The 25597-nt window shown below is 41.6% G+C and overlaps 2 protein-coding genes and 2 pseudogenes across 2 annotated transcripts; 1 reads left to right on the top strand and 3 right to left on the bottom strand.

Moving 5' to 3' along the window:
• Window positions 1–469: 469 nt before the first annotated feature.
• Window positions 470–1622, bottom strand: LOC127127316 (uncharacterized). The gene is made up of 2 exons (XM_051056467.1): window positions 1144–1622; window positions 470–637 (listed from the first exon to the last, which is right to left on the bottom strand). The coding sequence occupies exons 1-2, from the start codon at window positions 1612–1614 to the stop codon at window positions 485–487; spliced, it is 624 nt and encodes a 207-aa protein (XP_050912424.1). The 5' UTR covers window positions 1615–1622; the 3' UTR covers window positions 470–484.
• A 2545-nt stretch (window positions 1623–4167) lies between these two features.
• LOC127131013 (E3 ubiquitin-protein ligase RSL1-like) lies at window positions 4168–4875 on the bottom strand (the record flags this gene model as incomplete). The annotated part of the gene is made up of 1 exon (XM_051059958.1): window positions 4168–4875. A coding segment is annotated over one exon (708 nt), but the record flags the coding sequence as incomplete, so codon positions are not given.
• A 16320-nt stretch (window positions 4876–21195) lies between these two features.
• LOC127131012 (E3 ubiquitin-protein ligase RSL1-like) lies at window positions 21196–21903 on the bottom strand (annotated as a pseudogene).
• Window positions 21904–22022: 119 nt separating this feature from the next.
• Window positions 22023–23482, top strand: LOC127131011 (probable 26S proteasome non-ATPase regulatory subunit 3; annotated as a pseudogene).
• The last annotated feature ends 2115 nt before the right edge of the window (window positions 23483–25597 follow it).

The following is a 25597-nucleotide window of genomic DNA, read 5'->3' as shown; positions in this document are numbered from 1 at the left end:
CTGCAATTCCATAACACAGTTCAGAAGAGTTGAAGAAGAAGAAGAATCGCAATCACAGTTGAGAAGAATAAGATACATAACGAGTGACACAACAAGAGGAAGAGAAGCTAATACCTGCGATTCTCTGAAAATCCACCGCACCGGAATTCTGAGCCGGATTGGAGTTGGATCCAAATTCGATCTTCCATTCGCAATTGGTGTTTAACATTAAAAGTAATCTGTTCAATTATAAGGCATTAGTTGTCAAAAGTTACTAACAATGGAAAATCCAAGTCTTGAGACATGAGAGTTTGGGCAGTCAGCTGTTAACCTTAACACCATCCAACTTCAAACATAATTATGATTTTGAAAATATATAACAAAAGAAGCAGAGAAAACAAAGAACAAGAGATAACCTGAATCCGTGCTCCAGTAGAAGCTTGCATACTCTTAATTGTTTCTCCTCCTTTACCAATTATAAGGCCGACTTAAGAAACCAAATCAACTATAAACAAAACACTGTAGAAAGTACATGGGTGTACATATTTCGGGCAACTTTGCACACCTTATTGTTTGGGATTTGCATCGAAAATTCATCACCCCCAGATTGTGCAGCCATCCGTCTAGTACCACCACCGGCAGAAGCCCCGGCTTCAGCCTAGTAAAGAAGCAACTCTTATCAGTGATGTTAATGGTTACATTTCCCCCAGATTATTACAGTTAAAAATCAGTAGAAAACAACCATCGTCAATGACGCTTCACTAACAGGTTACAGTTAAGGCCATTCGACTTTGAAGATCATTTTAACAAATTCAGCACAAAACAATCATACTAAAGTTACAAAATCAGTTCAAAACAAATACTGTCAGCAATATTTCACTAGCAGGTTACAGTTGCAGTCATTCAAACCTCACTAGAGCAAATTAACCAGAAAACACACCATATTACAAATAGAAAGTCAATTCAAAACCACTCTTATCAGTGAATTTTCCCTGGCAGGATACAGAGCGCACTAATTCCAATATAATTTAAGCAAATTTATCATTAAACATTTCACATTGCATTTACAAAATCAGTTGAAAACAACTCTAACCAGTGATATTTCACTAACAGGCCAAAGTTACAGTGATTCCACAACATAATTAGAGAAAATTTAAAACAAACCTCAGCAAGGACTTCATTGATAAGTTTCTCAGCAGAAGCAACAGCATCAGAAGTACCCATAAGCTCAACCATCCTCGTAGTAGAATTAGGATCCGCATCCATATCACGAGTAACCTGAATCTTAGCCCCAGACTGCAACTGAAGATACTTAATAGTCTCACCTCCTTTCCCAATAAGAACCCCAACCCTACCATTAGGTATCTCAATCTTCTTACTAGAACCACCATAAGAACCAGCTGAATATTGCGGCTTCAAATCGTAAGAATCGAAGCCAGATTGAGGAGCACCATTATCGGACTTGGAACGTTTAGGATCGAAGGAAAGTGGAGGAGCGCCGCCGGTGACACTGAGGAGCCGAGCGGCGGCTTCTTGAGCTTTCTGTTTAGCGTTTGCGACTTCGAGTTGAATGTCAGTGGCGGTGGGTTGGTCTTCGTATTTGCGTTTTAGGGCGTATTGTGGTTCTTCCGCCATCGTGACAAACCCTACCAATTCCATGCCTTAGACTGAGAACGAAAATAGAAGCGCTGACTAAGGTCTACATTTTTTTTTTAATTTAAAGACTTTAGACAGCGCTTTATCAAAAGCGCTGACTAAGGTCTATATTTAAAAGCGCTTTCTAAAAGCGCTGTCTAAGGGGGGGTCTTAGACAGCGCTTTTAGAAAGCGTTGTCTAAGACCCCCCCTTAGAGAACGCTTTCATTATTTTTTTGGAACATTTTCCGTGTTTTATTTTAATTTTAACCTTAGACAGCGCTTTCTTTTAAAAGCGCTGTCTAAGATGCGCTGTTAAAAGTCATTTTTGGCGTAGTGAAGGTCTAAAAGAAAGGGGGAAGTTCTGCCTTAGAGTTGTCGTGCAATATGTATTTAAGTGTTAGGATTTACAAATGGGAATATCTATCTAATGTTAGCATGCAAAAGAATAAGGGAATCCTACCTATGTCATCATACAAAAGGATATGGGAATCTTACCTATGTTATCATACAAAGGGTTCTATCTAATGGGTGCTACCTAATCGGAACAAGAATTGACGAGTGGAGCAAGGAGAAGTGTTAGGGATAAGGGTAGATGGCGATGCATGAAGCAATCGACTTACAAGGTTGATGGCGATGCATAAAGCAATCGACTTACAAAAGGGTGGATGAATACGTGCTGGTTCTGTTAGGTTTTGAAAAATAATTACTCGACGTTGGATCGAGGTTTTGATCTTGCTTTGAAATGGTTATCGAATGTTCATTTTAATTCTTGTATTAACAGATGAATAAAGAATGAAAGAATAAATATTATACATTTCATGGGAGTGGGATACATTTGTTATGAATGGGGGTTGTCAAAAATCATGAAATAATTAAATCGGGCCCAAACAACAAATTGACTCGAAATATGAGTGTAAGTGCAAGAGAACCGACTCATTGTAAGAAAGCCCAAGAGTAAGCTATGTGAGGTTGATGGCGATGCTTAAAAAGCAATCGACTTACAAGGGTGTGGAAAAATGGGCTCGATATTAAATCGAGAAAAATATGATTTTTATAGTTTAAAAATGATTTTGAATGAATGATGAAATTAAAAGACAACAAATCTATGTTATGATAATGAAACTATGAAAATAATAAAGCATAAACATAACAAAAAAAATGTTAAAAGAAATAAAATACTAAAAAAATGCTACACATGAGTATTGAACCCACCCCACTCAAGACTATGATACTACCCTTCTCCACCAGACCACTCATGGTTATTTATTATTTTGATGCTACTTTAAATATATAAACTAAGATAAATTAAAAAAGGAATTAAAATAAAGAAACTAATAAAAAAAGGAATCTATTGGACTATCCTAATAAATGATGGGGAACCAAAAATTAAAACCCAGCCGCCTGGCTGTTGGGTTCTTCAACAGAATATGCATTGAAAATGTGTAAACATTTACTAACTAAAATTTAGGAAGTTTAAACAAAATTTAAATTAAAGGTTTCAAAAAAACTTATTCTGTTTGTTTTAAAAAAAAGAAGAAAATAAATAAATGGAAAATGGGGAGATATACTATTCATTGTCCTCAATCTCACGAATCCCTCTCACGAATCCCTCTCACTCATTCTCAACAAAGCTCACTCAGCCACTCTCCCTCAGACGAGACTCTCTCTCGCAATCTCACTCACACCAAACCTCTCTCTCAATCGTATCTCTCTCAATCTCGTTCCCAATCACCAACATCTCACTCAAACGCGACCTCACGTTTACTCTCAAGTCTCTCTCTCGATCGCGCTCTGAATCCCGTTCCCAATCAAACTCAGATGCTCAACAACGCTAAACAAAAGACAAGCACAAATCCGCGGTTTCAAAGAGACATCAAGCGGGAATCTCACCTTTGGCAACGACAATGAATCAGGTGAGCTCGAGTCTTTTTCATCCTTTCCAATACTGTTTTTTTGATTTGGGATTTAGGGTTTTGATTTGGTGGGTTTGGTCCGCCTCCGATTTTTTTTCGTTTTCTTCACTGATTCCTCCTCTCCTTTTATTGCTCTGCTGATTAGGGTTTCAAAGGGGCGTCTTTTGTGTTCCAGAAGAGTAATTCTGCAAACCACTTTGGGTGTTCTCAGAATCAAATTGCCTATTTGATGCTAGACTAGAAACGGTAATATGGACTCATACTTTCTCTTTGAATTTTATCTCTATTCCATTTTGGGATTTTTCTGGAATTTAACTGCCTTGCTGTTTTTCTTTTACCGCAGTGAAAATTGGTTACAAGTGGAGTGGATGGTCCCAATCAAATTTGTTCATTGACAGATCCCTCTGGATTTGGTCTTCGGTGACTTGTGGGTCGAATATGCTGAGGTTGGCTTATGGTTCACAGTTTGGTAGGTGAATCCTTGCATTGCAGAATGGTTGAGTTGCAGAAGAGGGATGATAAGTTATTGCTAACATACTGTCAAGATTGGAACTGAAGGTTAATTTAATTGGAATATTAATGAACTTCCATGCTATTGGTTTCAAATTGAAGTCAGCTTGTGAACATTGTGCCTGCTGCTAACTTTGTTGTTTGTTGCAGGTTTCAATTAATTTAGAAGTCAAGAATTTCCGGCAACTGTCAATTAGAAGTTCATTCTTGCATCCCTCGTGAGGGCATTTTGGCACCATTCCATGAAGCAACTTCACCTCCACTTGTTGCTTCATGCAAGAAAAGCAATACATGTGCTGACATGCATCAACTGAAAATATTTGACTATGATCAGTATCCTCCAAACAAATGACACAAGTTTCATTCAGACTGTTTACACTGCTAGATTCAGCAGGCCTATTGGACTGAGAAACAATTGCATCTCTTGCAAGCTTTAATGCAAATTTCAGATCATGTCTTGCCACAAGCCTTGGACTGCAGTATTCAAATTTTCTTTGGAGCAGATTCACCTGATTAACTAGCATACCAATCTTCGGCTGTTTCGCAGGCCATATTCCACTTAAAAATTGGAAAAGTGGATAGTAATCACCATAATAACTAACACGCGTCAAATCCAAAGCAATAACAGCATTGAAAGCTTCAATCAAAGCCTTAAGCTCCACAACAATTTTACTAGTTCCATTCCCAACCACAGATTTAGAAACTTCAAAAATCAAATTATCAGTCAAATCACAAACCGCAACACCAATCCCAGCCAACAAAACCTTCTCACCTCTCACAGTCTCTTCACTCACTAAACCCTTAAAATACACCCTAACAGACGCACCTTCAACGTTAAGTGTTTAACATATTCTCTTTAAATAGCATACAACAATGCCATTAATTCAATAGACATTGAAATAATGTATATTGGGATTTCTACTCACTATAACACAAAAGTGATCTTGCACCAACAATGCTGGTAACAACAACATTGAATCTTAAAGTTAAACTAAATAAAAACCAATTGAACAAAAGTCTCAAGAGACTTTACTCCATTATGTTCCGTTCCATTAAGTCGATCATCTCCCAAATGCAGTCACGAAGCCTCTTACTCTGTTCTTAACCAAAGCAAAGAAACTCAAAGATGTGTAAAACATATTGCCACACACCCTTTTACACAACTTGACCCATCATACGCTTCTAGGTGTAAGCTTCTCAGTGCAGCTGGACTGGTTATTACACCCAAGCAATAATTGATTTTTTCACATGATCAAAGGTCCCATGTCTTGCTTGACCAAGGGAAAATAATCACTCCATCTCTAGACAACATGGCGAGGCCCATAGATTCATGGAATAGCAGGTGATGATAAGTCTAAACGAACCAGTCAGTGGGTAGACTCGTGACCAAATGAAATGGTCATGAGGAGAAAAGAAAAATAAATGAGTAAATGGAAAAAAAATTCAGGACCAAAATCGGGGTATGACAGTTGCTCCTATTTAAGCGTCTTCAACTAGAGAGTATGAAGCAGGACGTTTCTCATATGATCATAGTGGGAGATGGTTAAATACTAAGAAGACCCGGATTTTGATCCTGAATCCCTATGAAATAATTAACAATGCCTGTCAGAATCGGCAAAGAAGCAATCTCAAAAGAAGAATTTGTCTGGTACGGTGAAAATCGGCCTGAGTACCGAAACAGAAAGTTGATCTGGATACCAAAATAAATGGTAACACAGGAATACCCATGGCCTGAACGCCGCATATTAGTCTGAACACTAAGCATCGGAATATGAGAGTATCAATGTTGGTCTGATCACCGGAAATCTGGTCTGAACACCACTTCGATCTGGAAATCGGAAAACTGGCATGAATGCCACAAGTTGCATCAACCTGAATGTCAGAAACTTCTTCGATCTGAAAATCAGAAACTGGCCTGAATGCCACTTCGGTCTGGATACCGGAAACTGGCCTAAATGCCACAAGTTGTATCGACCTGAATGTCGGAAACTGGCCTGAATGCCACTTCGGTCTGGATACCGGAAATCTGGTCTGAACACCGCTTCGATCTGGAAATCAGAAAACTGGCCTGAATGCCACAAGTTGCATCGACCTGATTGTCGGAAACTTCTTCGATCTGAATATCGGAAAAACTGGCCTGAATGCCACTTCGGTCTGGATACCGGAAACTGGCCTGAATGCCACAAGTTGCATCAACCTGAATGTCGGAAACTTCTTCGATCTGAATATCGGAAAACTGGCCTGAATGCCACAAGTACTTCGACTTGATCGTCGGAAACTTCTTCGATCTGAAAATCGGAAATTGGCCTAAATGCCACTTCGGTCTAGATACTGGAAACTGGCCTGAATGCCACAAGTTGCATCGACCTGAATGTCGGAAACTTCTTCGATCTGAATATCGGAAAAAACTGGCCTGAATGCCACTTCGGTCTGGATACCGGAAACTTCATGCCTGTCAGCATCGGCAGAAATAGGGAACAATAATAATTGAGGCGGCACGTGGGCCAACGACCCATGCTGGGGATAATAAGTCATGAACAAACTTTCAGTCTGAGCACTGGAAACAAACCTCTGGCTTATCACTTGGGATACCGAGAATGTTTTATGCTTACATGCGTATGTGTGAATTTTGCAATGGCGTAATGCTCCATGAAGATGGAAATGCTACGCGATTTGGGAGGATGCAATATGATTCTACATGCAGGGATGCGAAATGCTGGGGAAAATGCCAAGCTGAAGCAAGGAATCCTGTTGGGGAAATGATCACAATCTTCTGGACCCTGGCACTACTGTTGGAGATGCACAGCATAATGAACCATGTGGGGAAATGACCGGTCACGCGGTGTTCTGGCAATGACGAGATACCGAGACTCTGACTGGGGAGAGAACGGCGCTGCAAACCTGTTGTTGGGGGAAGCGATAGTGATTCTGGCAACCATAATCTACGAGAGATGACTCAGCAGGGGGGAGAAAACACCGGTACGGTACCGAGGTTATGCTTCCAGGAAAGAAAACATGGATCTGGCATTGGGATTATCAATCTGGCAATCGAACTCTGAGGAGCAGCTGCTTCTGCTAGGAAGATACAGTATGGTATTGTCAACTCCGCTGGGGAGTGTATAGTCTGACACACATGCTTAGGAAATGCCCCGAGGGTATCTGTTCTGAATAGATGATCCAAAGCACTTAAAATTCACATCAACTTTAAATGTTTATTAAGCATATACCTGTAAAGCCCTTATGTGTCATGATGCAATGTTTATCAAAAATTCGGACGTCATTTTCGCAAACAAAACAGTAAAATGAAAATGAAAACGGAGATATACTGAGTAACATGACTTTATTGATTGAATGGCCTCTGAATAGGCATTTACATCAGGAAGCAATCCCTGGAAAGAGGTAATCGCAAAACAAGAATTAATCTAATGGCAATGTGAAATGGATTTCTATTGGGTTCCAATTCTGCTATGACTTGACCGTCTTCAAGATCCTCCAGATGATCAGCCTTCTGAAAAGGTGATTGGACAGTTTCCAGTTATCGACATGAGATGAGATTCAGAACTACTCAGAACACAGTCATTCGCTTAATCCCTAACTTTTGCCTGGATCGCCCTTTCGGGGTTTCAATCCACCGGGATACCCATTCTTGCCTAAGTTGCCTTTTCAGGTTTTCAACTTACCGGGTGTACGATCTTTTCATTTTTAAATCCCTAATTTTTGCCCGAACCTTTTCATTTTCTTGGTTCGTCGGGATGCCCATTTTTGCCTGGACTGTTCTTTTTACCGTCCAGCGGGTCTATTTTATGCGAAATATTTTTTAACTGCGTCTGAGTTTACCGGGGAAGTGAAGTCTTCACCATCCATCGTTGCAAGCATTAAGGCCCCACCATCGAAAACCTTGGTGACGATATACGGTCCCTCATAGTTAGGAGTCCACTTGCCCCTGTGATCCGTCTGAGGAGGAAGGATCCTTTTCAACACCAAATCTCCGACTTGGAAACATCGAGGGCGCACTTTCTGGTCAAAGGCTCTCTTCATCCGACTCTGATACAACTACCCATGACAAATGGCTGCCATTCACTTCTCTTCGATAAGACTCAACTCATTGAACCTTGTCTGAATCCATTCAGCTTCATCTAGCTTGACATCCAACAGGACTCTTAGAGAAGGAATCTCCACTTCAGCAGGTAGGACTGCTTCCATACCATACACCAGGGAGTAAGGGGTCGCCCCGGTCGACGTACGTACTGAAGTGCGGTACCCATGCAAGGCGAAGGGTAGCATCTCGTGCCAATCTCTGTACGTGACGACCATCTTCTGCACAATCTTCTTTATGTTCTTATTTGCTGCCTCAACAGCACCGTTCATCTTAGGACGATAGGGGGAAGAATTGTGATGCTGAATGTTGAAGTTCTGACACAACTCCCTCATCATTTTGTTATTGAGATTGGAACCATTATCAGTAATGATTCTTTCGGGAATCCCATAGCGACAAATGATTTCTTTCTTGATGAAACGGGCAACCACATGTCTGGTGACATTCGCGAACGACGCTGCTTCGACCCACTTGGTGAAATAGTCGATGGCAACAAGGATGGAGCGATGCCCATTGGAAGCAGTCGGCTCAATCTTTCCAATCATGTCAATGCCCCACATAGCAAACGGCCACGGCGAAGACATCACATTCAGAGGATTCGGCGGTACATGCACCTTGTCAGCATAAATCTGGTATTTATGACACTTCCGAGCATACTTGAAACAATCTGATTCCATGGTCATCCAATAATAACCCGCCCTCAACAATTTCTTAGCCATTGCATGTCCGCCGACATGAGTACCGAAGGAACCTTCATGAACTTCCTTTATTAACATGTCCGCCTCGTGTGTATCCACGCATCTGAGAAAAACCATGTAGAAGTTCCTCTTATACAGCACATCGTCTTTGTTCAAGAAGAAACTGCCTGCCAATCTTCTCAAAGTTTTTCTGTCATTGTTGGATGCCCCTGCTGGGTACTCTTGATTCTTCAGAAAGCACTTGATATCGTGATACCAGGGCTTGTCATCGACTATTAGTTCAGCGGCAAACACATACGTGGCCCTATCAAGGCGCATAACATCGATCCTAGGAGCATGGTTCCACCGAACCACCTTGATCATGGAGGATAGAGTAGCAAGAGCATCTGCCATCTGGTTCTCATCACGAGGTATATGATACAGCTTTATTGTTGTGAAGAAAGTCAACAGTCTTCTCGTGTAATCTCTGTAGGGGACCAGAGTGGGCTGGAGAGTATTCCAATCACCATTCACTTGATTGATCACTAGAGCTGAATCTCCGAAGATGTCCAGAGTCTTGATTCTCAAATCAAATGCTTGCTCAATACCCAAGATACAGGCCTCGTACTCAGCTTCATTATTGGTGCACTCGAAGGTCAGACGAGCGGTGAAAGGCATGTGGGCACCTTTCGGAGTGGTAATGACAGCATCAATTCCACTTCCTCTGGCATTGACGGCCCCATCAAACAACAAAGTCCACTTTTCGTCTGTATCAGGTCCCTCCTCAACAACTGGCTCTTCGCAGTCTTTCATCTTGAGGAACATGATGTCTTCATCTGGAAAATCAAACTTCATTGGCTCATAATCATCAATCCGTTGCTGAGCAAGATAGTCTGACAAAATACTCCCTTTGATGGCTTTCTGAGATGTATACTGGATGTCGTACTCTGTCAGTACCATTTGCCAACGAGCCACCCTTCCGGTGAGAGCTGGCTTCTCGAATATGTATTTGACTAGATCCATCTTGGAGATTAGTAAGGTTGTGTGAGACAGCATGTATTGTCTCAATCGCTTAGCAGCCCATGCAAGTGCACAACATGTCTTCTCAAGCATTGAGTATCTCGACTCGCAATCTGTGAACTTCTTACTCAAGTAGTAGATGGCATGTTCTTTCCTACCTGTCTCGTCGTGTTGACCGAGAACACAACCCATAGAATTGTCGAGTACTGTCAGGTACATAATCAGCGGCCTCCCTGGGACTGGAGGCATGAGGATAGGGGGATTCTGCAAATACTCTTTTATCTTTTCAAAAGCCCTTTGACAATCGTCATTCCACCTGATAGCCTGATCTTTCCTCAGTAATTTGAAAATTGGCTCACATGTGGCTGTTAGGTGAGAGATTAACCTTGCAATGTAGTTCAACCTCCCTAAGAAGCCACGGACTTGCTTCTCCGTTCTTGGCTCAGGCATTTCCTGTATTGCTTTCACTTTATCAGGATCCACCTCAATCCCTTTTCCGCTAACAATAAAACCCAACAATTTTCCAGATCTCACCCCAAAAGTGCACTTGTTCGGATTAAGCCTCAACTTGAATTTCCTTAACCGTTCAAACAGTTTCTGCAGATTCACCAGAGGTTCTTCTTCTGTCTGAGATTTGGCAATCATATCATCCACATAAACCTCGATTTCATGATGAATCATATCATGGAACAGAGTCACTATAGCTCGTTGATATGTTGCCCCAGCGTTTTTCAGACCAAACGGCATCACCTTATAGCAGAAGGTGCCCCATGGGGTTATGAAAGTTGTCTTCTCCATGTCTTCTGGTGCCATCTTGATTTGGTTATAGCTAGAAAAGCCATCCATGAAGGAGAATACCGGGAACTGAGCTGTGTTATCCACCAAAACGTAGATGTGAGGTAATGGGAAATCATCTTTAGGGCTAGCTCTGTTCAGATCCCGGTAGTCGACACACATCCGTACCTTTCCATCCTTCTTAGGTACTAGAACGATGTTTGCGACCCATGGCGGATAATTGGTAACCGCTAGAAACCCTGCATCCAACTGTTTTTGCACTTCTTCTTTTATCTTGACAGCCATCTCTGGTCTTGTTCTTCTGAGCTTCTGCTTGACCGGAGGACAACCCTCTTTGAGAGGTAAACGGTGTACCACAATGTCTGTGTCAAGCCCTGGCATATCCTGATAAGACCAAGCGAAGACGTCAACATACTCTTGCAACAGTTCAATCAACCCCTTCTTTACATCGTCTTCCAAAGCAACCCCTATCTTGATTTCTCTCTTGGCGTCCTCGGTGCCAAGATTAATCACTTCAGTAGACTCTTGATGCGGTTGAATGACCCTTTCCTCTTGCTTTAACAGCCTGGCAAGTTCTTCAGGGAGTTCACAGTCTTCATCACCCTCTTCTTTAGCTTGGAAGATTGGATTTTCAAAGTCGAAGCAAGCCATAGCAGAACTGTTATCAATAGGATCCGGTGATGTGCATCTGCATGAGTGATGGTATGTGCTTATGAGTGTGAACAGTGAGTGAAAACTAAACAAAACATTGCCAAATATTTTTATTCTTTTGAAATTTTGAAAACTGCAAAAAATAGAAAAACAGTGAACAAGATTTTGAATGCAAAAGACGTCCTTCATTTATGATAAACAATGCAGGTATTCACATAGATGAGCCCTACAATGAGTCATTACGCCCTGGGCGGAACGTAAGCCTTGGACATGCATGAATAAACAAAGAAAAATTACTCCTCTAGAAGAGTGACTTGGACAATTTCCTCGGAAGACCAATTGTTGATGACTTCACCAGGGATCCTCGGACGCACCCAGTTGTCGATGTCGCAATCACTATCTCCATTTTCATCGTTGATCGCAGAGATCTGGCCATACTGAATGATACCAGCGCTGGAGAAGGTAATCGGCCCCTGATGAGTCTGAGGTGCTGAAGTCGTAGATGTCAAAGCTGGCTGGTACCCAATCCCGAACTTGTCGTCTTTCATTGGTAACTCCAACAGACGTCCCCAACCGGGAGCAATACCTGAATCCACCAAGGCTTGCGCCTGCTTGAAAGATGAGATAGGGGCTCCTGCTTTAACCCCTTCCACCGGAGCTGCATCCTTGATCTGAACTGACTCAAAGGCCTGACAGAGAGTCTCATGAATTTCACCTTCTACCTCTACGTACTTGAAGGTAGACAGGTTACTTACCAGTATGTCCTCCTCACCACAGACGGTGACAATTCTTCCATTGACTGGGAACTTGATCTTCTGATGCAGTGTTGAGGAGACTGCCCCAGCATTGTGGATCCAAGGACGACCCAAAAGGCAACTGTACGAGGGACTGATATCCATCACATAGAATACGGTGTTGAAGGTTTGTGATCCAATCTGAATTTGCAATTCTACCTCTCCAAACACCGACCTCTTAGAACCATCGAAGGCTCTCACCATGAGATCGGAAGGTTTCAAGATCAAACCTTCTACTTCTAACCTTGACTGGGCTCTCTTGGGTAGCACATTGAGAGAGGAACATGTATCCACCAGAACATGAGATAACACGGTGTCTTTACATTCCATTGAGATATGCAAAGCTTTGTTATGGTTGCGTCCAGCTGGTGTTAAGTCAGAATCAGTAAAACCCAGCCCGTTGCTTGCATGAACATTTGCAATGATCCCTTCAAGTTGGTTTACTGAGATCTCCTGAGGCACATATGCAGCATTAAGGACCTTCAGAAGTGCCTCCCTGTGTGCCTCTGAACACAATAGGAGTGAGAGAATGGATATCTTAGACGGCGTCTGAATCAACTGATCGACTACCTTGTAGTCGCTTTTCTTTATGATTCTCAGAAGCTCGTCCACATCCTTCGCAAAAGTGGGCTCAGAACCAGCCTGGGGTGCAGACGTACCCTCACTCACAACTTGCTTGCCTTTGGCTTTCGCCGCAGCATCAACATTATCAGCTTGGGTAACCGGTGGTGAGAACAGTCTACCACTTCTGGTGAATCGCCCGATACCCCCAACATTGTCCACTACGGGACCTTCAACTTCAAGTTCAGATTTTTGACCCTCTTCTACCTTCAAAGGTCGTTCCACCCCATGATCGTGTGTGTATACACTTCCCCCATAATGCCAAGGAATGGCCCTATCGCTTGTGAAAGGTAAAGGACCAGGGGTTGTGATTGTCATAGCGGTCGGTCGCACTGGTGGCACTGGTTGTGCTTCTGGCACACTGATCTGATTAGTCGGGTAAAAGATGGTGATAGTAGCGACATCATAGTCATACTCAGGAATCTCATTCATTGAAACAAAAACATCCGGAACATCGGAATCAAGTTCAGTTACATCAAAATCAGACACATTGTTTGGTATGTCAGCAACAACATTTGAAAAATTAAATACATCAATGGGAAATACACAATCAGCAGGAACAACATCTGTGAATTCTTCAACAGCATTTTCAAACACCTCTTCAGTTACCCCTTCAGCAAACTCTTTGACAGACAAGTCTTCAACTTGGAGGATACCATTGTCAAGCAAGACCTGGATACCCTGCTGCAGCTTCAAGCAACCCTTGCCCTATATAGCACAATCCAAACAACCTTTCCCGCAACCGGGGAAAACATCGGCCTTCAGCAAGCATTCCTTAATTTCCAACAACGGAGTCTTCAACTTCAACACATCCTTAACGGATTTGGCTTCTTCTTCCAGCATATTCACGTTTGCACCACCATGCTGTGGCATGGGATTGTTGACGACATTAGGAGCCGGTGCAAGGTTGATAGCCTTTGAGTCTATGAGGTCCTGAACTACGTGCTTAAAAGCTTTGCAGTTCTCAATATTGTGGCCAGGTGCCCCAAAGTGGAAACTACACCTAACATTGGCATCGTAACCCACCGGAAGTCTACCTACCGGAGGAGCCAGAGTGCGTAGCTGCACAAGTTGTAGTTGTTGAAGACTTGTAAGCAGCTGAGCGTACGACATTGGAAGAGTGTCGAAACGCCGGTCCATCATCCTCTGCCTCTGCTGATAGGCGGGTCTGTTACCTGGTTGTTGTTGTTGTTGATACTGAGTTTGCTGACGTTGTGGTTGTTGTTGTTGTAGTGGTGCTGCAGCCGGAATAGTCACAACTGCAACAAACGGTCGCTGATGATAGTTTTGAAAGTGATTCCCTTGGTTATTCCCATTTTGATATGAAGACACGGAATTCACGCCCCCTTCCCTCTGCTTCTGTCCTCCCATAAATGGCTTCTTTACTCCTGACGAAGATCCACCTCCATTGTGGCTCTTGTAGATCTTCAGGTAATTCTCCACCCTCTCTCCGGTAGAGACCACATCGGCGAAGTTGGAGGAATTGCACCCCACCAGACGCTCCAGGTAAGGTCCGGGCAGCGTATTCATGAACATGTTGGCCATCTCCTTTTCCAACATGGGAGGTTGAACACGGGATGTTGTCTCCCTCCAGCGTTGAGCGTATTCCCTGAAGCACTCATTGCTTTTTAGAGACAGATTCTGGAGTTGAGTTCTGTCCGGGGCCATGTTTGCATTATACTGGTATTGCTTCACAAAAGCTTCCGCCAAATCCCTCCAGTAACGGATGTGGGCTCTATCTAACCTCATGTACCATTCCAGGGATGCCCCAGCTAGGCTGTCCTGGAAGAAGTACATAAGTAGCTTCTCGTCATTAGAGTATGCAACCATCTTTCGGAAGTAAGCTTGCACATGGGTCTTCGGGCAAGAGCTACCATTGTACTTGTCAAAGATTGGGACTTTGAACTTTGGTGGGACCCTCACGCCTGGGACCAATCCCAAGTCAGAAACATCTACCCCCAGAGGGTTTTGTCCTTCCACCGCCTTCAGCCTCTCCTCTAATCTCCTGAACATGGGATCCATGCCATGGCCCAAACCAAAGTCTTCTGGTAACAAGAACTGATCATCTTGATCATCGTGAATGGGTTGTTGATCGTGGTTGTTATGTGGGATCGGGACAGGCCCCGATCCATTAACCTCTGCAATTGGAGGATCAGTCACGACCTCTGGTTGAGTAGTTGCGGGATTCCTTTGTATCATTTGTCTAATCTCCTGCTGTCCTTGAGCTACTCCCTGAACCACATCCATGAATTGGTTCATGCGGACCCTCACCTCAGCAAGTTCTGCTGGTAGACCCTCCATAGCTTTCTGCTGGTTTCTGCGGGTACCGTACTGGTGAATTCCTGAATCAGCTATCCTGCTAGTGGAACACCAAATAATATGAGAACACCGCAGCGGTACCTGTTATGCAAGATATGAAAATGAATATGTAAATGCAATGACATGTTTATCAAATCCAAAAGGTATTCTACCCCCTTGATTCCAGTCTCACATCAGGTGAATAGCGCAAGAAGACTGAGTCATGGATAAACTTCGGAGATCAATATGCAATAAAGGGAAACCATCATACAAACAAGTTCAAGGAAAGGAGCCTTAGCCGAAAGTACATCAAAAGAGGATGTCCACAACAAGCCTGTGGATCATCACCACACAACAACAAAGCAATAAGTAAAAGGAGGAGCAATAATCAGGACTCAGCCTCCTGTGTACAAACCATGAGGACTGCTCCTCACTTCAGCCAGCAATGCTATCGTGTCAGGATGATCTGGGAATTCTATCAAACGCCGGATAAGCAGATTCCTTTGGTGAATAACTCCATTCAACTCGTTGATGTGCTCTCTGTAGTAATTCCCATCATCTTCTCTGAATACCTCTTCAAGTCTGGATTTCTTCAAACCTGCCAACACCTTAAGTTCTTCAATCTGTCCTCGAGCCTCATTGAGTTGATCGGTGATGTAACCATTGGTAGAACGGCCGCACAGAAGCTCATTGTTCTTCTCCTTCAGCAAAGTCTTCAATTTCTCCATCTGACCAGTCAGTTCGGTCACCATCTCCTCCTTCTTTTCCTTCAGAGAAGTTGAAAATGCATCCCATCGCTCTTGCCACCCTGCCAATTTACCATGAGCATCCATTAATTGTTGCTTGACTCGCTTCAACTCAGAACTGGATGATCCCAAGGCCTTGTCTGTCTTCCTGAAGAAGTCCACCTCCACAGCTAATTTCCTTTCTACTTCCCCTTGCAATCTGACGGCTTCCCCCTTCTGATATTCTGCCTCATGGAATTGATGCATATAGTCTTGCAACTTCACACTTAACTCCGAGTTTTCAATTTGAAGCTCCTCCATGGCTTTCTTCAATTTGTCATACTCCTCTCGGCTCACCATTGTTGACTGCGCAGGAATAGGTGGATACAAAGGTTCTTCTATAGGAAATGGCAGACCCAACTCTTCGACTCTTCCTTGAAGCCACTCTCCATACTGAGGGTAAGTTCTACAATCTCCTTTTCCAAGCACAGTTCTTCCTCTCTTGATCACCTTGAGCCAGGCCTCTGCTACCTTACGGGATACAGTCAAATCAGGCGAAGAATGGAAAAACAGTGATTCTTCCACGTCCTTTTCCAAAGGCGGAGTTCTTAAAGCATATCCAAACTGTCTAACCGCTAGAGAAGGATTATAGTTGATTCCTCCTCTTCTTCCTACCAACGGTACATTTGGGAAGTTCCCACAACTATGAATAATATCCGCCCGAAGCAAGCTCCGGTCAGACAACCAAGAAATATCTTCAGCTCTCAACCCCATCAATCTCTTCGACCAACTCAACGAGTCCTCGACATCAACGAACGCTCCTGACTTGGGTAGGTGAGAACTGAACCACTTATGAAACAAGGGTGCATAACAATTCACCAATCCTCCCCTTCTATTCTCATTCCTGTGATGCACTGAATGAAAGAAATCTCCCAACAAGGTCGGCACCGGATTACCCAATACAAAGAGGCGTACGACGTCTATGTCCACAAATTTTGCAACATTAGGGAACAGGACAACCCCATACACACAAAGAGCCTACACAGCATTGAAACCCCTCTGGTCACCATCTTCAAGCTTCTTCTTTGCTTCTCCCAGTAAGAAACTTAAATGAAAACCACTGACTCCTCCCTTCTGACACATATTAGCCTTCAAGACTGATTTCCCCAAATATGTGGCCGAAGCAACCATGCTGAGATCGGGAAGAAGCTCAGAACTGTAGAATAACAACTGTGACTTGATAGGAACTCTGAGAAAACTGGCAATCTCCTCCAAATTAGGGACCAAAATATAATCCGGGAATGTGAAACACCTTAATGGAGGGTCATAGAACTGCAACAGTGTGAATAGAGCATCATGTTGATCCTTGGAAAGAACCGTGACGAAACTTAGAATCAAACCGTAATCCTTTCGGAATCCTTCTAGAGAATCGGAATCCATTAACTTCATCAACTGTTGAATAGGCTCCAAACAAACCACTGGAAACTTGTAAGCGACGTGTCTCTTTCTGCCAATATCCATCTCTGGAGAACCATAAAACCCCGACCGGAATCAAGAAGAAGATGTAAACCCCTTAGAAATGGATAAACATGTGTTAAATGATATGAATGCAAAATGATGTGATGCAATGCATTGACATGGGAATCAGGACTGCTGTATCTGCTTGAACATCTGTCGGGTTGCACTGTCTGAAAAGAAACCCACTGAGGAATGTAATACAAGATCAAAACTCTTCCCCAGAAAACCGGGTTGGTTGGAGGTTAAGGTTCCCTGAATTTAGCCCGCCCCTCACTGGTAGGTTCTAAGAACAGAAGTTTGTCAGCTTTAGCCCCTTCAGTCGAGAATAATACGTTTACCACTGAAGGTTTGACATTATTACGGGATAGAAGACCTCTGCTGACTCCCCTCAACAGGATATCCTAAAGCAAGTTCTCAGTCTCGGGGTCTTCGGATTGAGCAGCGAGAATGCGCCCACCAGAGCTAACATAAACGCGTCTCGGAGGAGAGGCCTCGACTGAGTTCTCGGGAAATGGTCACCAGAGTCGACGATTTCTAAAGGAACGTTTGTCGTTATGGAACACCCATAGGACAAAACATATCCAAAGAAACCTCGTCTGGGTGTGGGTCTTCATGAACGACTTAACGCAGCAACATGCCACGCAAGCCTCATGACTATCCACTCTAAAACCTATATGTACGCTCAAGCCTGGGTAGTGGGCTTATCTCTCATAAAACATCCCACCCCAACAAACAAACAACCCACAGAACCCACAGATACAACAAACATATGTACATGAATGTAATAAGATAAAGCAGGTAAATGCGGAAAGTAAACGACTGTACAAAAGCATAAACACCCAACAAACAAGAAATCTACAAAAGCTAGGAGGGACTCGCTTAGGGAAACCAGAGACTCTGGGTTCGATCCCCAGCAGAGTCGCCAGCTGTCGCAACCTGAAAAATACAGAGGTGCAAAAAAAAACCGGCGAAAGAAAATGACAGAAGAGTCACCACCGTGCGTTATTTATCCCAAAGGAGGGAAAGGAAACGCTCTAAGTAAACCTGAAGAGAGGAAAGGAAAAGACAAGGTCTCGCAACCAAATCTTGGGTTCGGGAGTCGATTATGCGAAGGGAAGGTATTAGCACCCCTACGCATCCGTAGTACTCTACGGGATCCACTCTTGTTGTTCTTGTCTAAAGGGTGTGTGTTTATCTAATGTACTATTTACTAAAAGGGTCAAGAGAAAAATGACTCGCACAGATATCGCATCCATTGCATACATATCTCATCTGAATATGAGAATCAGAGTCTTCGTAGCTCGGCTACCTATGGGTGAAAGAGATGTGTGCTCGCCAAGACATCGCGTCTTATGCCTACATATCTCATCTGGAATGAGAATCAGAGCATAATGTAGTTCGGCTAACTAACGGGAACAAAAGTCTCGATTGCAACTAGGGCAAGAGAAAGGGAAAGTCTCGATCGCAACGAGGGCGAAAACAAACAAAGATTAGTTGTTAGTTGTCAGTCTAACTCGGCAAGACGTCGCATCTTGTGCCTACGTATCTCATCTGAACATGAGAATCAGAGTTGCCGTAGTTCGGCTACATAGGGCTTGCCATCTGAACATGGACTTACAAAGGAGGACACCAGTTGTGTCAAAGGAGAGTGGGCGATGTGTTCACGTCCTAGCAGTAGGTGTCGCAACTCGCTGAATCGAGTCTTAGGCAGTTACCTCTTTGCAATAGGACGGACTACATGCCACAAGATCGGAGACGCTCAGAAAGGTCTAAAAGAAAGGGGGAAGTTCTGCCCTAGAGTTGTCGTGCAATATGTATTTAAGTGTTAGGATTTACAAATGGGAATATCTACCTAATGTTAGCATGCAAAAGAATAAGGGAATCCTACCTATGTCATCATACAAAAGGATATGGGAATCTTACCTATGTTATCATACAAAGGGTTCTATCTAATGGGTGCTACCTAATCGGAACAAGAATTGACGAGTGGAGAAAGGAGAAGTGTTAGGGATAAGGGTAGATGGCGATGCATGAAGCAATCGACTTACAAGGTTGATGGCGATGCATAAAGCAATCGACTTACAAAAGGGTGGATGAATACGTGATGGTTCTGTTAGGTTTTGAAAAATAATTACTCGACGTTAGATCGAGGTTTTGATCTTGCTTTGAAATGGTTATCGAATGTTCATTTTAATTCTTGTATTAACAGATGAATAAAGAATGAAAGAATAAATATTATACATTTCATGGGAGAGGGATACATTTGTTATGAATGAGGGTTGTCAAAAATCATGAAATAATTAAATCGGGCCCAAACAACAAAATGACTCGAAATATGAGTGTAAGTGCAAGAGAACCGGCTCATTGTAAGAAAGCCCAAGAGTAAGCTATGTGAGGTTGATGGCGATGCTTAAAAAGCAATCGACTTACAAGGGTGTGGAAAAATGGGCTCGATATTAAATCGAGAAAAATATGATTTTTATAGTTTAAAAATGGTTTTGAATGAATGATGAAATTAAAAGACAACAAATCTATGTTATGATAATGAAACTATGAAAATAATAAAGCATAAACATAACAAAAAAAATGTTAAAAGAAATAAAATACTAAAAAAATGCTACACATGAATATTGAACCCACCCCACTCAAGACTATGATACTACCCTTCTCCACTAGACCACTCATGGTTATTTATTATTTTGATGCTACTTTAAATATATAAACTAAGATAAATTAAAAAAGGAATTAAAATAAAGAAACTAATAAAAAAAGGAATTTGTTGGACTATCCTAATAAATGATGGGGAACCAAAAATTAAAACCCAGTCGCCTGGCTGTTGGGTTCTTCAACAGAATATGCATTGAAAATGTGTAAACATTTACTAACTAAAATTTAGGAAGTTTAAACAAAATTTAAATTAAAGGTTTCAAAAAAACTTATTCTGTTTTAAAAAAAAGAAGAAAATAAATAAATGGAAAATGGGGAGATAGACTATTCATTGTCCTCAATCTCACGAATCCCTCTCACTCATTCTCAACAAAGCTCACTCAGCCACTCTCCCTCAGACGAGACTCTCTCTCGCAAACTCACTCACACCAAACCTCTCTCTCAATCGTATCTCTCAATCTCGTTCCCAATCACCCACATCTCACTCAAACGCGACCTCACGTTTACTCTCAAAGTCTCTCTCTCGATCGCGCTCTCAATCCCGTTCCCAATCAAACTCAGATGCTCAACAACGCTAAACAAAAGACAAGCACAAATCCGCGGTTTCAAAGAGACATCAAGCGGGAATCTCACCTTTGGCAACGACAATGAATCAGGTGAGCTCGAGTCTTTTTCCTCCTTTCCAATACTATTTTTTTGATTTGGGATTTAGGGTTTTGATTTGGTGGGTTTGGTCCGCCTCCGATTTTTTTTCGTTTTCTTCACTGATTCCTCCTCTCCTTTTATTGCTCTGCTGATTAGGGTTTCAAAGGGGCGTCTTTTGTGTTCCAGAAGAGTAATTCTGCAAACCACTTTGGGTGTTCTCAGAATCAAATTGCCTGTTTGATGCTAGACTAGAAACGGTAATATGGACTCATACTTTCTCTTTGAATTTTATCTCTATTCCATTTTGGGATTTTTCTGGAATTTAACTGCCTTGCTGTTTTTCTTTTACCGCAGTGAAAATTGGTTACAAGTGGAGTGGATGGTCCCAATCAAATTTGTTCATTGACAGATCCCTCTGGATTTGGTCTTCGGTGACTTGTGGGTCGAATATGCTGAGGTTGGCTTATGGTTCACAGTTTGGTAGGTGAATCCTTGCATTGCAGAATGGTTGAGTTGCAGAAGAGGGATGATAAGCTACTGCTAACATACTGTCAAGATTGGAACTGAAGGTTAATTTAATTGGAATATTAATGAACTTCCATGCTATTGGTTTCAAATTAAAGTCAGCTTGTGAACATTGTGCCTGCTGCTAACTTTGTTGTTTGTTGCAGGTTTCAATTAATTTAGAAGTCAAGAATTTCCGGCAACTGTCAATTAGAAGTTCATTCTTGCATCCCTCGTGAGGGCATTTTGGCACCATTCCATGAAGCAACTTCACCTCCACTTGTTGCTTCATGCAAGAAAAGCAATACATGTGCTGACATGCATCAACTGAAAATATTTGACTACGATCAGTATCCTCCAAACAAATGACACAAGTTTCATTCAGACTGTTTACACTGCTAGATTCAGCAGGCCTATTGGACTGAGAAACAATTGCATCTCTTGCAAACTTTAATGCAAATTTCAGATCATGTCTTGCCACAAGCCTTGGACTGCAGTATTCAAATTTTCTTTGGAGCAGATTCACCTGATTAACTAGCATAGCAATCTTCGGCTATTTCGCAGGCCATTTTCCACTTAAAAATTGGAAAAGTGGATAGTAATCACCATAATAACTAACACGCGTCAAATCCAAAGCAATAACAGCATTGAAAGCTTCAATCAAAGCCTTAAGCTCCACAACAATTTTACTAGTTCCATTCCCAACCACAGATTTAGAAACTTCAAAAATCAAATTATCAGTCAAATCACAAACCGCAACACCAATCCCAGCCAACAAAACCTTCTCACCTCTCACAGTCTCTTCACTCACTAAACCCTTAAAATACACCCTAACAGACGCACCTTCAACGTTAAGTGTTTAACATGTTCTCTTTAAATAGCATACAACAATGCCATTAATTCAATAGACATTGAAATAATGTATATTGGGATTTCTACTCACTGTAACACAAAAGTGATCTTGCACCAACAATGCTGGTAACAACAACATTGAATCTTAAAGTTAAACTAAATAAAAACCAATTGAACAAAAGTCTCAAGAGACTTTACTCCATTATGTTCCGTTCCATTAAGTCGATCATCTCCCAAATGCAGTCACGAAGCCTCTTACTCTGTTCTTAACCAAAGCAAAGAAACTCAAAGATGTGTAAAACATATTGCCACACACTCTTTTACACAACTTGACCCATCATACGCTTCTAGGTGTAAGCTTCTCAGTGCAGCTGGACTGGTTATTACACCCAAGCAATAATTGATTTTATCACATGATCAAAGGTCCCATGTCTTGCTTGACCAAGGGAAAATAATCACTCCATCTCGACACAACATGGCGAGGCCCATAGATTCATGGAATAGCAGGTGATGATAAGTCTAAACGAACCAGTCAGTGGGTAGACTCATGACCAAATGAAATGGTCATGAGGAGAAAAGAAAAATAAATGAGTAAATGGAAAAAAAATTCAGGACCAAAATCGGGGTATGACACCAAGGATGATGATCATGAGATGGAAGTGGATTCTGCAACATCTGCAGCTATTCAAACCCCAACCAAAGACTTGTTGCCTGAGCTAGAAATCTACTGTTACTTCCTTGTGCTTCTTTTTCTTATTCATCAGAAACGATATGAAGAGGCCAAAGCCTGTTCCTCAACTAGCATTGACCGGCTCAAGAACTTGAATAGAAGAACTGTCGATGTTATAGCCTCAAGACTGTACTTTTATTACTCATATAGCTATGAGCTTACTGGAGATCTTGCTGAAATTCGTGGAAACCTCTTTCAGTTACACAGGATTGCTACCCTGCGCCATGATGAACTTGGTCAGGAAACACTTCTTAATCTGTTACTACGTAACTACCTCCACTACAACCTATATGATCAAGCAGAGAAGCTGAGGTCTAAGGCTCCGCGATTTGAGGCACATTCAAACCAGCAGTTTTACCGCTATCTCTTCTACCTTGGGAAAATTAAGACAATTCAGTTGGAGTATACTGATGCAAAGGAGTCTCTTCTGCAGGCTGCTCGTAAAGCACCAGTTGCAGCACAGGGTTTTTGAATTCAGTGTAACAAGTGGGCCATTATAGTTCGTTTACTGTTAGGAGAAATTTCTGAGAGGATTGTCTTCGTGCAGAAAGGAATGGAGAAAGCTTTGAGGCCATACTTTGAACTTACCAATGCTGTGAGGATTGGTGATTTAGAGTTGTTTCGGAATGTTGCAGAGAAGTATGCTACCACTTTCAAGACAGACGGGACCAATAATTTGATTGTTCGATTGCGTCATAATGTCATTATGACTGGTTTGCGCAACATTGGTATATCATATTCTCGCATCTCGCTGGCTGATGTAGCTCAGAAAGTGAGGTTGAGCTCTGCAGATCCCATTGCTGATGCAAAAAGCATTATATCAAAGGCTACCGTAGTGAAGCCAAGTTAATGATATCGTGCCCGAACAGACCCTGCATTGGTTTAGCACACAGTTAGTTGAGGTGTAATTAAAACATTTTCAAAAATTCACAGTGGTAAATGCAATTGTTACTAACACAAAGGTTAACGTGAGGAGAGGGACCACAAGCTGGAATAAGGACAAAATTCCAAACGTCTTCCGTACAGACACTTCCCACTACGTGAGGAGATGAGTCATATATAAGAGAGTCATATATAAGAGAGGCCACTGTTCATAAAGAGAGAGAGAGAGCCGAAAAACCCTAATTTTAGAGAGCAACCGTTACTGTTCACTAAGAGAAAAAAAGGAGTCGACGGCAAGGAGAAAAGAAAACCATAGTTTTTCTTGGTGGTGAAGAACAGACAATAAGATCAAAGACCGGTTCAGACGAAACCTTACCTACATTCATCGGTCAATCTCGCCGCAACCGGTTAGTTTCCTTTTCGAGTTTCTATTTCCATTTCTCTGTTTTAGCTTCCTTAAAGCTTCCATTTGTTTGGTTATCTTGCTGTAAAATTTTGATGTTCAAATGGAAAGAAAAATGATCGCAAGAACCTGCTACTGTTATATTTGTTATTTAATTATATTCAGCGCCTGTTTATTATATTTATAGTAATGCAAGCGATATTTTGATAACAAAATAGTTCTAGCCTAGTGGCAGAAATGTTGTTTGGTAAAACCCAGCTTTTGAGTTCGATCCCTGGGATCTAGCATTTCTTATTTTTAACATACTTTCTATTTCCTACTAGTTTTTTTATTATTATTACCATTTTTTATTATTTTAAACCTTTTATTTAATTTTTATTTTTTTATTTTTTCTCTTTTTTTAAACGCTTGTTGATTTTAATATTTGTCCTTGATTTATGGTTTAAACATCGATTTTTAACTTATGGATTTGGCAATTTTCTTGTTATTTATCCATGATTATTTTTATCAATATATTGATAGTATTTCGCCGCGTTTTGATTAATCGCATATGACATTTCAATTATTGTCAACATGCGCAAACTGGCTTTGAGCACATTATTTTAGGTTTTGTGTGTCCCTCAATTTCCATCCGTGCAAATCCCGATTTTATCTTTTTTCGATTTAATTTTTAAGTTTGTTGTAAATATAACTTGTTGTGTTATTTTCTTCACATGGCTTACTCTTGGGCCTTCTTACAATGAGACAGTTCTCTTGCACTTACACTCATACATCACATTGTTTGTTGTTTGGGCCCGATTTAATTATTTCATTACTTTGAATCCCCATTTGACAAAATGTACCCCCACTCCCATGACATGTAATAATTTTATCGCTTTTTATTTTTTTGTTTGCTTGACTGTTTAGTTATCTACTAACACAAGAATAAAATCAACCATTTCCAAAAGATCAAAAATAATGACTCGATCCAACGTCGAGTATTTTCTCAATAAACAAATCAATCCATTTCTCCCTCCCATTCCATTTCATTTCTTTCAAACTTTCATCAAACGCTTGATCCAACGTCAAGCCATTTTTCATAATAAAAACTCAAAAAATATTAATTCATATTTAAGACCTTTTCAATAAATATGGAAATGGAACGTGGTGGATACCACGCCCTCCTGAGACTGGGGTTCGAGATGGATGTCTCGCCCATCCTAGCTCTCTCCATCATCCAAATTTATCTATTTTGTTTCTCTCAAACACTCATTCAAATGTTTTCTCAACCACTCATCAAATGCTTGATCCAATGTCAAGTCATTTTCACAACAAAACTCAAAATACTTAATTCCTATCTAAACACCTTTCAATAAATATAGAAATGGAACATGGTGGATACCATGCACTCCTGAGATTAAGATTCGAGGTGGATGCCTCGCCTATCTTAGTTCTCGCCATCATTTAAAATTATCAATGCGGTTTCTTCAAACCCTTTCTCAATCAAATTCAAAACACCTAATCCTTATTAAACACTTTTTGCAAATAAGATGGAAATGGAACGTGGTGGATACCACGAACTCCTAAGACTAGGATTCGAGATGGATATCTCGCTCATCCAAGTTCTCGCCATTATTCAAAACACATTAAACCAATCAATTTCTTTTTCTCACCGCCGTGCGATTGAATCTTAAACCTTTT

Source organism: Lathyrus oleraceus, chromosome 3, assembly GCF_024323335.1.
Source record: "Lathyrus oleraceus cultivar Zhongwan6 chromosome 3, CAAS_Psat_ZW6_1.0, whole genome shotgun sequence".
In the NCBI taxonomy this organism is placed as follows: domain Eukaryota; kingdom Viridiplantae; phylum Streptophyta; class Magnoliopsida; order Fabales; family Fabaceae; genus Lathyrus; species Lathyrus oleraceus.
This window is presented reverse-complemented; position numbering and strand designations above follow the sequence as displayed.

What these genes read in the sequence shown, in the direction of transcription:
- LOC127127316 (XM_051056467.1), bottom strand. Translation starts at nt 1,614, where the DNA reads ATGGCGGAAGAACCACAATACGCCCTAAAACGCAAATACGAAGACCAA. An exon ending in TCAATGAAGTCCTTGCTGAG is followed by an intron (nt 638 to 1,143) that starts GTTTGTTTTAAA and finishes CTTCTTTACTAG; the next exon opens with GCTGAAGCCGGGGCTTCTGC.